Consider the following 13356-nt stretch of genomic DNA (forward strand, 5'->3'; position numbering starts at 1 on the left):
AGAGAGAGAGGGAGGGAGAGAAATGGCCAAGTTCATTATGTTTCTACAGGTGTATGATTGCAAGTAAAATTTTAAACTGTTGATTATTTTAACTCAGAAAAAGACTATAAGCCTCTAATGACCACAGATAATGTTGAAATTTACATAAATGCTTTGATCCTTTTCCTGTGGGTGATAATGGGAATGGCCCTGGTATTTTTTATTATCTAAATAACTGATGCACAAAGAGTACCACTTTAATGACAAGAGATTTCCCTAGGCTTACCATTTGAAAATGTCAATTTCGTAATAAGAATGTCAGTGGCATGTAGTTAGCGGTGATGAATTTGGCTTTTTAGGAGTTATTTCAATTGCTGTTCAATTAGGTGATATATGTTAAAGAAACTGTTGCTACGCACTGTCATTTTAACTGGCTGGTGGTGGTGGCACTTCTAACAGCTCTAGGTAGACTTGCATATGGTGCAATTTATTCAGTTTCAAAGCTGCAAAGCAATGCATTAAATGTTATTGTAAACATCCTGAAATAAATCTTGACATTCTATGCTGAAACAGGATTTAATGCTCTCATTCTAGGTTAAGCTTTCTGTTCATAAAGTCTAACAGGAACAATCGTGTTTGTTTTTTGAAGGCAAAAGCTACAGCAAAACCATCTTATTCTCTTCTGAGAAGGAATTTATCTAACAAAACAATATGGGAAACTTTTCCTTGAGTTTTTGAAGTGTTTGTTGTAGCAATCACTGAAGCAATTCAAGGCTGCATTTGGAGATTGAGTAATTAAATTATGGGTGGTTGGACAGAAGATTTGCTCCCCTAAAGGCGAGGACTTACGACCTGACTTTCACACGCACGTGCACACACACATAATGTTTGATAATTGAAACCAAGCATATTTCTTTGTGCACAAGTCTTAAATTAATTATCCTGTGTTTTTGAAGAATTTCTTTAACCATATAAAACCAAGGAGAATGGCATGTTAATTCATAAGTAATTAGGCTATAGTAAGTTCTGTCTTTCTTTTGCAGAATGGTTGCCTGGTGTCTTTCCTTTGTAGCCTCTTTTGCACATCAAATATTCACAAAGAAATAACATAGGTTAAAAAAAAATAAAAATCAACACAAAGTTAATTTGTTTTGAATTATGAGACCAAATTTAATTACAATATGTGTAAATGTTAAATCTTATTACTCAGTTTTTGTTATGACCCTCTATTTCTATTCAGCTTTTAATTTCCATGCACCTTTTAATTAAGTGATGTTAATAATAATGGGATTTCATTGTTATACTTCAGACTAATCTATAAATTACTTCATCTAAACTTTGTGGGGTTTTTTTGGTTTATCACTAATCTCCTATAATCTATATGCACTGTATTTTATAAATGTATTCCTGAGGTCAGGTATCATTGTTCTGCATGACATCCCATAGACCCTATTTTATGCTTAGATTTAATGGAACTAATGAGAAAAAATGGACATTTTGTTTAACAGCTACCCTATTATGTACTAAAAAATTAATTGCTTTGTTTTTCCTACTTATTTCTGGTTAAGAATTTGTCTAACTCATTGTAGAGCAGCAGACAAATACAAGTTTTAGATGGTATGTAGATGTTAGTAGTCCACTGGCCTCTTCCAGTTAGATGTTGTACCACTCAGTGGCTCCACACAAGCAAATGTGAATTTAGTTAAGGTTCTCAGTTCAAAGGCTAAAATGAATGGTTTTCATCTGAGTGTCTTGTGCTCCCACAATGGCATTCCTTAGTTCTCAGACTTAATGAAAGGGATTTCTAGGAAGTCTTAACTTCAGCTACATGAAAATTGCTAAATATCTCTAACTATGCCAACCTCTAAGAAGGGAAAATAAAATATCCAGTCCAAAATCATATAGTAGGTCGTTAAGGTGAATTACAATCAACAAACCAAAAAGTGCAAAATTCATATTTTTCATTTTCCAATAGCCAAAACTTCTGATGGTCTGAAATACCGTTGTTTATATATTAGGACAGTCTCTTATCTACCTTCACAGTCAAATATTGCAAGGTCTGGAATACCCACCAGAACAAGAAGCTACTGAAGCAGGATGAACTACTAAGAATTAAAAGTAGTTATCCTTGTAACAATTAAAATAAAGTGAGTTATTAAAAAAAAAAAGAGTTTATTGCTAGATTTAATATTTTTAGTAATGACATATGTAGTGAGATCAAGTGTAGCCTCAGCAAGTTTGCTGATACCAACCTGAGTGGTGCAGTGGATTCGCTTTAGGGAAGGAAAGCAACCCTTGGTAGATTTGAAGATGGAGGGCACTTGATAGACTTGAAGAATGGACCCATGTGAAACTCATGAAGCTCAGCAAAGCCAAATGCAAGTTCCTGCACCTGGGTTTGAGTACCCCCCAGTATCAGTACAGGGTGGGGGAGGAAGGGATTGAGAGCAGACCTGCCAAGAAGAACTTGGGGGTGCTGGTAGATGAGACCCCACCTCAAGAACTGCTTCAAGCTCTAGGGTCCCCAACACAAGAAAAACATCATCCTGCTAGAGGGAGAATGGACTAGGGCCATGAAAATAATCAGAGGGCTGGAGCATGTCTCCATGAAGACAAACTCAGAGAGTCGGTATTTAGATTATGGTAGTCAACAATCTAATGCTATAATTTAGCTATTTGAACCTTCTCATCTTTCTCTTTTTATTTCTTTTCTTTCTTTTTGAATGTGCCAACTCATGGACTGTTACTGCACCATATACAACATGTTATAGAGAGGAGTACATAAATACATGAAATTTCAAAAGGAAAATCACAGATAACTAATCACAGACACTCTGTGGTCACGAAAATGCTTTGACTAATTTGAAGACTGTATTCTTTGTTCTTCACTGAAAGAAATATCACTGTTCTGAAGAACACTCCAGAACATGATTGTCTTTAAGCACTTGCTAAAGATAATAATGTGATGACATGCTGCCCTGTGTAGAATTTATTTCTGTATATGTAAATGCTTTCCAGAATCTATAGCCTAGGCTGTAGGTTTATTGCTTTGTGGCACCTTACACCTACACAGCCAGAGGTAATGTAAATTTGTGGTTCTGGCTAAACTCTCAGAATATTTTCCCATAGATGTCCAGTAAAAGAATCATCTGAAAGCAAAATTGTCTTGTGAAACTGACATGATTACCGAAGTTTTTAGCATCTACAGTATTTTGCAATTTTGCCGTGTTGTAATATAATGACTAATTTTTATTTTAAAATATGAAGAAATCTTTTGTAACAATGTAATAAAAATATGTATTATATGCAGAATACTGTATCAGATGTCACAATGATATTTTAATTATAACCTCCTTGGATTGGGAGGATACTCTTTGCGATCGTTACATTGAATGGATGTATTACAAATAATTAGGCTACAACAATAGTACTACAAGACTAAGACTTGTTCACTGAAGTACCTTTATTTTTTATTTATAAAATGTGAAGATAGGTTCTGTCTTCCCAAAAGATGCATGTGCTTATTAAGTTCTTTTTCATTTTCTTTCTCTTTGGAGATTTTATGTGGACTGTGATTGCTCTCCTGGTTCATTCTCCTTTCAACTCTAAAATATTTAGATAGTGTTATAATAAGTGGAAGTTCATACTAAATTTTAGGATTTTTTTTTTTCAGGTTCTGGATTAAATAACGGCCAGTGGCATTCTGTATCTCTCTCTATCAAAAGGAATCGTATAAGTGTAAGAGTGGACAATGATGTGAGCTCGTCTGCTCATGCCATCATACCTCTGCAGATTTATTCAGATGTTTTCTACTTTGGAGGTGAAATATTGTTGTTTGTTTATATAAGCAACATCCAACACATCATTTTTTCCTGAGATACCTAATCAAATGAAACTAATTGTTTGGCTTGCATCAAGTCTTCTTTTCCTAGCTTGGTTCAGGCACTGTTATGATGTTTTTAGTTTCAGTTTCCTTCGAATTTTACCACGTTGGGTAGAATAAATCACAGCCCTGAATCCTTGGTCAATTTTTAGATTGTCATAACTTGTATTATGTTCTTATCTGATAATTGAATATAGCCTGGCTGGAAATCAAACAGACATGCAAAGGCTTCTCTTGTTGCAGACTTACTGTTTTGCTAAATGAATATTTTGGAGAATCTTCCACTGGAATGACTTCAAGTTTTCACCATAAGTGTATGCTTACCTGTGTAAATACCCTCTTTGTATGATACCTAGACTTTTTTTTTTTTTTTTAAACCACCAAAGTGGTATAACTTTTCTACATTTGACAAATATAATTTGTGCCTAAAAACCTATATGTATATGTATATAAATCTTAATTTCTCTAGGAATATCAACAGTCGTCTATTATCAAGTGGTTATGTAACTTATAGCATGTATTGTTACTGATAGAGTGGAATGGGTTGTTCTGTTATTAATATAATTCTTTTGGAAATGGTCTGCATATTAGCAATGATAAAAATTATGTGAGTAAATTAGAAGCCTAATACTTCCTCTCTTTTAAACATTAATGGTTGAATTATTAAATTATTAATTATCTATTAATAATTATCAAATTTCTGAGCAAACCGAGAAGGTTGTATAGAAACCACTAAATGAGTATGGACCCTGTCATTGTCCACAGATCACTTGCCTTGAAACAATAAGTTTTAAATAAATTTCATGCTCACAGGCACGCTCTTAGTACAGTAACTGCTACATGAGCATTCACATGAATTTTCACCTTTGGCATCTACCCTTTTCTACCAAAAAAACTTCTTGACTTGGCTAATGATCAGTGAAATCAGAGAAAGATGCAAAATATTAGTCTTGAATAACCCTTCTATATTGACTCAGGTTCTTAGTTCTCTGAATAGGTGATTTTCATCACTGCAGGGTTGATGGCACAGATGAACCGTTCTGAAGGGATGTGGGCAGTTACAAAAAGCAGCATATTCAATTAAGTTGTACTAGGGCACTTCTATTTGTGTTTTGCAGTGTGGAGAGGACAAAATAATTCCAGGAACACTGGAAGTACCAGCTGCATATCCACCCCTGAGATTCTCTGATCTCAGTGTTATTGCTGAAATCTGCAGCTCATGCATCTCATACAAAGTTAGGGAATGCTAGATGTGGGTTTCTGAGTTTAGAAAATTCTTTGTTAAATTTTTATGTTATATACTACTGTCAAAATGCAGACAATGCATTTTTAGTTTCTTTCCAAGTTTATATGAATATTTACTGTGTTTGTGCTGTTTGTTAAAATATGAATATCAGTCTTTCAGGAGAGATGTCCTGGGGACATGGTGATTTGTTTACTTGTTTTAATGAATACAAATTATGCAGGAGATATATATACTTAACTAGAAAAATGTGTAATAAACATGATAATAATTTAGTGTTATGTCAGCTCAGTTTCTAGTCATGCCATCATCAAGGATCTATAACCTCTCTCAGTTCTTGTAATAATAACTCACTGCAATCATAAGGGAAAATGAGATAATTTAATATTGCAATAAGCACATAATATAAATTTAATGATTTGTTCTTATCTTTAATATCCAGTCTACAATTGTAAGGAAACATAATTTAATTAATGTTAATTGTATTTGTCTCATATCTAAAAGGACAATTTTTGGAAAAGAGACACCAAGAAAAATATCTGACACATTTTGTGAAATAGCTGTGTCTAAAAATTGTAAGCTTTTCCTTCTTTCTCTGGCCTTTATTTGTTTGTTTGTTTGTTTAGTTATTTATTTGAACTCTACTGGAAGTATTTCATACTTAAATGAACATCATATATTTCACCAGAAATTACAGAATTTATGTTAACCATTCAACTGTAGAATGCTGTAAAGACCTGTAATTAATTAGTTTGTATAACTATGTGTGGTGCTTAGGTGAAAACTTACTATGCTCCTATTTTGACTTTTGCAAGCCAGCATATTTGTTGTTCTTAAAGCAACACACGAAGTAGACAATGAACATTTGTCTTTAGAAACATAACAATTTTGAGCAGTTTGGTTCCTGAACAGAGGTATACGCACTAAAAGTCTCGTTAAATTAACTTGTTAAATTTAAGTTTTAATTCATTTTCTAATTTATGTTTCTCAAAAATATAAATACAAATATAATATTTATGTTGTTGCACACTCCTTTGAATATATTTAGTAGTTTCCACTTTTTGCTTTCCTGTATCGTAGGCCTCTCCAGTGTCTTTGCAGGACTTCAAATTACCCATTAGCTCTGTGCAACAGAAAAGTGTCTTAAAACTCACTGCTTCCTAACATCGTGAAACAAGAAGGTCTTCAAATGCTGTGAACTAGAATGCAGTATTATTTGGGCTAAGATCAAAGGATGGCCCTTGTGCATCATTGCAGAAACAATAATACCCCTTGGAAGAAAGACAAATGAAAAACATTGAAGCATAATAGTACAGTGTTTAGCTGCCACTGGGAAAAATGGCTTAAATCGGGATTAAAACTATTTATTTATTTATTTACTACAAATGTTTAATTTTTTTGTCAGTCAGTGAACAAGGCATTTCAGGGTCAGTAAGACAATAGATAAACCACAATATTAGATTCTTACAGAGTGTGGACACCCAGATGGTATATAGCCTAAGCCTCTGTTTTGATCAAGTCTGATTAGATCAAGATGTGCAAGGATGTTACCACTCAAGACTTGTACAGCTGCAAAGATGGAAATCTTATAACTTCTTGGGGCATACTGTTCTGATATGGACCTCTGTCACAGTAAAAACACTTGTTGCTTGCACCTTACGCCTTATGATCCAAATTTGCAGGTTTTTAGTTTGATCCTTTGCCTCTTGTCCTGTCACCATGCACTGCTGGAGGTAGTCTTGCTCCATCTTCTCTATGCTGTCATATCAGATAGGTTTATCTTCTCTTCTTAAGACTGAGTAGGCCCAGATCTCTCAGCATCTCCTCATAACTGCATTCAGCTTCCAGCCATCTGGGAGGCCTCCTCTGGCCTCCCTCTGGGACACTGATGTCCTCCCTTCCTGTGCTGGGGAGCCCAGAACTAAAGCAGTCCAGATCTGGCCTTACAAGTGCCTTGTAGCAGGAAGAACCACTTCCCAACACTTGCTGATTATGTTCGGTTATACATCCCAAAATGCATCCCTTCCCACAGCCTTCTGTGCTGCAAGAGTGCTCCCCCAACTCATATTTTACTTGATGGTCACTAGCATCTCAGGCCTGTCTCTGGACAGTTATCCTCCAGTTCCGATTGTTGCATGGACATGTTCTATCTCATATTAAAAATCTTGATCTTAGTCTTAATGAATTTTATTACATTCCTGTCCTGGCCCCTTTGAGTTGCAGCCCTGCTCTCCAACATTTTTTCCCTGCCGCTGGTTTGGTTTCTGAAAGTGCATGCTGTCTCATCATCCAGGTCATTAATCAAGATATTACAGATGCAACTACTGATCTCTGAAAAATCCTCTGCTCAGTGATCATCAGGTGCACTTTGAGCATCAACTGCCTGCTTATCCCACCCATAGAAATGGTGAATCTGGTGATAGAGAGACTATAGAAAACTGTCAAGTCTTTGCTAAAGTATGTAATGCTCCGTACTCTCATTATCTATACTGCTCATCACTTCAGAAAAGAAAGCAAAGACCTCAGTCAGTCATGATTTGACCTTGTGGCTAAAGTTAGCCAGTTAACTTCTTGTCCTTCGTATGTGTGGAAATGACTTCAAGAAGTTTTGCTCTGTGAATTTGCCAGGCACTGCAATAAGACTAACTCTTCTCTAGTTTCTTGAAGATGGGTGTAATATCTACCTTTTCCAGTTTTCAAGATGTGCAGCATATTGCCAAGACTCTTTGAGGATTAAAATGTTAATGAATTCACAATGACTATGGCAATTGTTAAAATGGCATCGACCAGCTCCTGCAGCACCTTCAGGTGCGCCTTGGGCTCATTGTTTCTTTACTACATTATTCTTTTCATACTCTGCTGGGATATGGAAATCCTAAGGATCAGTTTTACTAGTGAAGAAAAAGACCTTGAAGAAAACAATTCTTCTGTAGACCCTTATCAGTAAGTCCCCTGCCCCATGGAATATATGGATAATACCCATAATCTCTTTAGCCTTCCTTTTCTTACTGTTGTACCTGCAGAAACCTTTCTGTTGAACTTCAACTTCCTTGGCAAGTTTCATCTCCTCTTGGTTTCCTAACTGCATTTTAGACCTGCAGGTAATGTTTTTGTATTCTCCTTTATGATGTTACATCCCTGCTACCACATTTCGTGGGATTTCTTTTTGTGTTTGCACTCACTCAGGAGCTCCATGTTTATGGTTGCAGGCCTTATGCCACACTTGCTTAACTATTTTGATATTGCTATGGACTTTTCTTTTGCTCTGAAGAGCTTTTTTGTTGAAGCTATTCAGTCCTTTTGCTCTCCAAGGCAATTTCCAATGATATCCTCAAAATAGATTTTGGCTCTTCTGAAGTCCAGGGTTATAATTCTGGAGTTTTATTTCTTTCTATCTTCTCTGTGGATCATAAACTCCACAGCTTCATCTTCATGTTAGCTGCAGCCAAGACTGTGTTCAACCTTTACATTTTCAACCATTTCTTCCTTGTCCATGAGTAGCAGGTTCAGTGGAGAATCTCTTCTAGTTGAGTCATTGATGGTCTGCAACAAAAAGTTTCAGTACCTTACAAATTTCTCTTAACAGTTGATAACTCAATACTGTACTAAGTAACTGATTTTTTCTTTTATTTGACTTAAATTGTGACCTAAAACTTCAAATTATGTTAAAATCATGTGACCTTGTACTGTAACCTAACATTCTGGGACTAGGATCTCCCGGTCAAACTGTTCCTACCTTGATTCCACTCATTGCTTGGGAACTTCTGTTTAGTTTATCCTTTAACGAAATTTTTAGTGATGTTTTACTTTTGCTTTGAAAACAGTAAGACTGAAGAGAAGTATTTCTTTTCAGTCATGCAACCATGGCTTATCAGAAGAGCTTCTGGGTAAAGTCCTCCAACCACAAAGTTTAAAACATGTGGAGGTTATAAAAGTTCAAATGACTTTTGGAATATATTATTTCTTTCAACAAAATACTTCTTTTCAGCTCCAGTTTTTATTCTTCTTCCAGGTTGTCCTAGCAGTGGAAACATTTCTGAATGTAATACCTCATTTGGTGGTTTTCAAGGATGCATGCGACTTATTTCTATTGGTAACAAAGCAGTGGATATGATCTCTATTCAGAAAAATGGTTTTGACAATTTCAGTGATCTTCAGATAGATTTATGTGGCATTACAGACAGGTGAGAAAATAATGTTTATTCATTATTTGATTTATGTCTATGTTTTGTTTCTAATAGTGACTTGATGACAACAGAACACTTACAAAATGACATGCTGTTCCTTTTGTAAGAATTCAGAAGTTTAGAATAAATGTAGAATATGTAGTATATATCAAATAGACTCCCTTTTACTGCAAATAAATTAATTTTGACTTAAATTACTTTATATTTCTGACAAATATTAAAAATATTACTTTCCTTTCAAGTAAGCTGCAGACAAAAATCCCCTACTGCAACCTGTAGTCCCATCCACCCTTTAAAACAGTAGGTTTTTACAAGTTACTACTGTTTCCTATATTCTACCTCTCCTGAAACACAGTAGATAGTATCCATCATAGTGAGTGAGCAATCGTCTTTTAGACCATGGTCAGAACTAGTCTCATAACTTGCAATTAGCATCTGTCTAAAAGAATGATTAGTTGAAGTGTCCCTCCTCAAAAGGAAAGTCCTTCCCCAAAGAGGAAAGACTGTATACATTCCCAGAAATAGAAATGCTTGATGGAAAGACATTACAGGACTTCAGTGTGGTGAAAGCGGAGGGGGTTGCAGAACAACAGAGGCTGCTGAGAAGTGAGGGAGGAAACACAGGGAGGGAACAAACAGTCTGTGAAAAGAGATGTTTTATTCTGCGGACTCCAGAGAATGCGATCACAGACATCTATGCTGTTTTTTATCCAGAAGTGGTTTACTTGGATCCAGGTGAAAGACTGTACTGAAAGGACACACCAGACAGAGGACAATGATGTGCTTTTGAATACTTGTCCCTCGCTTTCTATATTTCTAAACCTCATAAAGTGCCTTTTGATTTTTTTTTAAAAAAGTCTGTCTTTTAAATTATAAGACTTTTCAAAAGTTGTATCTTTCTGGGGAAACACTGTAGGCAGAGATCTGCTACAAGACACTAGCAAGTTTCAGGATCAGTCACACAACCCTACTTTTGTGACCTGCTATCCATTCCTAGAAATAACACAGTGTACAGCTATCCATGTTCTTATGCTGGAAACAGTCACTACTCCTTGTAGATGAAACATGAAAAAATACTAGCTATTTACCTAATTCTTCATGAAAATTTAAGGAGAGAAACATCCAAGATGAGAAACATCCAAGTTCTGCCTACAGTGTGGTCCTTCCAATTGTGTTTGTAGTGTGTATTCTCACCAATATTTCTACACCTCTCATACATTAAAAACATATGCAGCTCATATATATATATACATATACGTATATATATATATATACGTATATATGTGTGTGTATATATATATATATATATATATATATATATATATATATATAGTGCAAATTTATCCCTTCCTGAGCTAATCCTGACTTTGCAGTAGGCACTAAGTGTGATAGACATGTGCAAAAACACAATTTGCCTTCAGTCAAAACTTTACGGTATGGCTGACTAGGGACTTTTATTCAGGATGTCATGTACATTGATGTTTCTTTTTGCCTTTCTTTCATACTACTGCCTCTAACTTATTTTCTCACTTTTCAATCATAACTGCCTCCTTCCTCTCCTCTTTGGTGGACCTCATTACACTTCCATCCAACTTCTAAAGCACTGCATCACTGCTGTTTTGTGAACTCTGGAATTGAACTTACTTCTATTATACTGCTTGTTTTCTTGCTTGTGTAAAGAAAAAATCAGGAAGATAATCAGGTCAAAAGAATCTAATGTGGGTATCTGCATATTCTTTACTCAAACACATTAATGGATATCCAGCAAGATTCTGAGTGAAAAATACATCCAATTGACTAATTGATACCAATTTCTGTCTGATCTACTATGAATTTTCCAACATTCACAGTAACTGTGGACCTCCTAAAATGCGCATCTCAGAGTTGCAGTTTAGAAGACATCTCCTCCTCCATATATATATATGGAACACAAATATATCTTATCAATTTTTTTTAAGGAAGATAGTACTTTTTTTATGTAGCAATTCCATCTGTTTTCAGTTTTGAATCACCATAAGATATAAGTTTGTACATGTATGTTCTAAAAAGATGGTAAGTGTAGAAACAATAAATTACGTTTAAAGCTACTATGTAAATCTCAATGTATAGAAATCCAGCATTATTTAGAGCATACAAGTGTCAGAACACTTAACTCTTACTACTTTCTATACTTTATTGACTTGAGGTTGTATTGCTTTCATACTTCATCAAAATTGTGTGTTTTCTCAAGTTCAGTGATACAAAAGGAAAAGAGCATCTTTATGGGAGATTTTTGGTTGGTTGGTTTTGTTTTCTTTAATGTTTGCTAGTATTAATTTTATGCTTCTTCTTCTTCTACCCTGACCATTCTTGCATTGTCTCTGCCAGATTTAGTTTTTAGTTCCCAGCATGCTTAGCATATGTCTTCCTAATTTTTCAAAATAGAAGTTTAATACACCTATTTTTATAAATTTTATTACCCTCATTATGTTTTTTTTCAAAATAGACTGCTTTAAAAAATCCTGTCTGATCTTGTGCTATCTTGCTTCTGGGACTGTTTCTTTCCCATTTCCTCACACAGTCTCATTTAATTTAATATGTATCTCATTTGTTACATAATAATAAGCTCATGATTTGTAAAAAGCTTCATGTTTCTCTTTATCAAACTCATTCTACATCTCACCATAAATACCAGGTGATAAAGCACAGATATTGAGCAAAATTTAAACTGCTTACGTGTTTTAAACAATTTTTAATAGGTAGGTAGCTTGTGCTGGTGTCTGGAGTATCCTTAGGTTCAGTGGCTCTGAACCTCAGGCTGAAGTGTAGAGAGGGCATGGAAGAAGAAAGAGTGACTCTCACGTGGGCTGAGGCTAGATGTTTACTGGTCCCACAGGGCCACGTCCATAGAGTGACTCCTGAGGTTCTGGTTTCAGCTTTTGTATGAGGGGTGTGGGCAGGGGCAAGGGGGAACCATAACCAATACCAGGTAAGGAGGGAGTGACCAAGACAGAAAGACAATACACAGGACATCTGATCCATGATACAGTGTGGAGAAGTCATAGGCTCTGCCAATCACCCCAGCCTCTCACCAGCATCTGGGCTGGGTTGCAGGGAGATGGGCAGGACCCACAACTAGGGAAAAACCAAAGGGGTTAGAACATGGGGTAGTCTGGAACAAACCATTCTACAAAAAATTACAAACTAATAATTCCACACCTCTACAGTAGCTTGTATCCTTCTGTGCACCATATTGTTTGAGGAAAAATGCTTTCTTCCTGCCATGATTTATAAATGTCTTTGAATGCCGTAATCTAATGAGCACTTTTGCCACTGTGTTCGTGATAGTAAATAGCCCCCTACAGGTGAGCCCAAACAAATTCCTTCTTTGTCTTGGAGTCTTTATGCAAGTCTTTACATCTCCAGTTCCAAACTGTGAAGCATGGCCCAAATTCCAGAGTTATTGATGTCTTTTGTAATAGAAGTATTTGACACTAAATGTAGTAGTTTTATAGTAGTTTTACACATTTGAAGTGCATGAAAACAAATGAAATTTACTCTTTGCATAGCAACCTGGATTTATATGCAATAGTAAATAAACTGAAAACAATTCTATTTAATCCATTCTTTACTTCCTATATACACATTTAACATATGAAGAGTATTCTTTATGAGAGTTGCAGTCTTCATGGAGAGATGGTTAGTTAATAATTCAGTTTTCTGAATATAAATTAACTTTTTATTCATTTTATGCAAACAAATGCCACACCATTTTCCTATTTTCAGTTTTCTCTGTTTGATAAACTTTCCAATTCCTTATCGTAGTCTTGAATTGTTACAACTGTTTGCAGTCTTCAGTCTTCCTGTGGTCCTTCATTTAGCCATTTCATTACATGATATCTTTATATTGTTCCATTGCTCATAAATATCTCTTATGCATGCAAACAATTCCCTTCATATTTTTCTCCTTGATATCTTTTCTCTCGGCTCCTTTATCAGTATATATTGGTTTAATAACTCCTAATTAGATATAAGTCATTCACAAAATCACTTTAAAGAACACAGTGTCATTTAAATACCTTACA

At 35.3% G+C, this 13356-nt stretch overlaps 1 protein-coding gene across 1 annotated transcript in view; it reads left to right on the forward strand.

The window, feature by feature from the left end:
* CNTNAP4 (contactin associated protein family member 4) overlaps window positions 1-13356 on the forward strand; it is a 208929-nt gene that overhangs the window by 136796 nt on the left and 58777 nt on the right. The window contains exons 9-10 of the mRNA XM_066181677.1: window positions 3653-3799; window positions 9118-9289. Coding sequence (XP_066037774.1) covers window positions 3653-3799; window positions 9118-9289 — 319 coding nt within the window. The remainder of the gene's footprint in view (window positions 1-3652; window positions 3800-9117; window positions 9290-13356) is intronic.

This window comes from Chamaea fasciata, unplaced genomic scaffold (genome assembly GCF_029207755.1).
Source record: "Chamaea fasciata isolate MVZ Bird 193981 ecotype frontalis unplaced genomic scaffold, bChaFas1.0.hap1 SCAF_4, whole genome shotgun sequence".
In the NCBI taxonomy this organism is placed as follows: domain Eukaryota; kingdom Metazoa; phylum Chordata; class Aves; order Passeriformes; family Sylviidae; genus Chamaea; species Chamaea fasciata.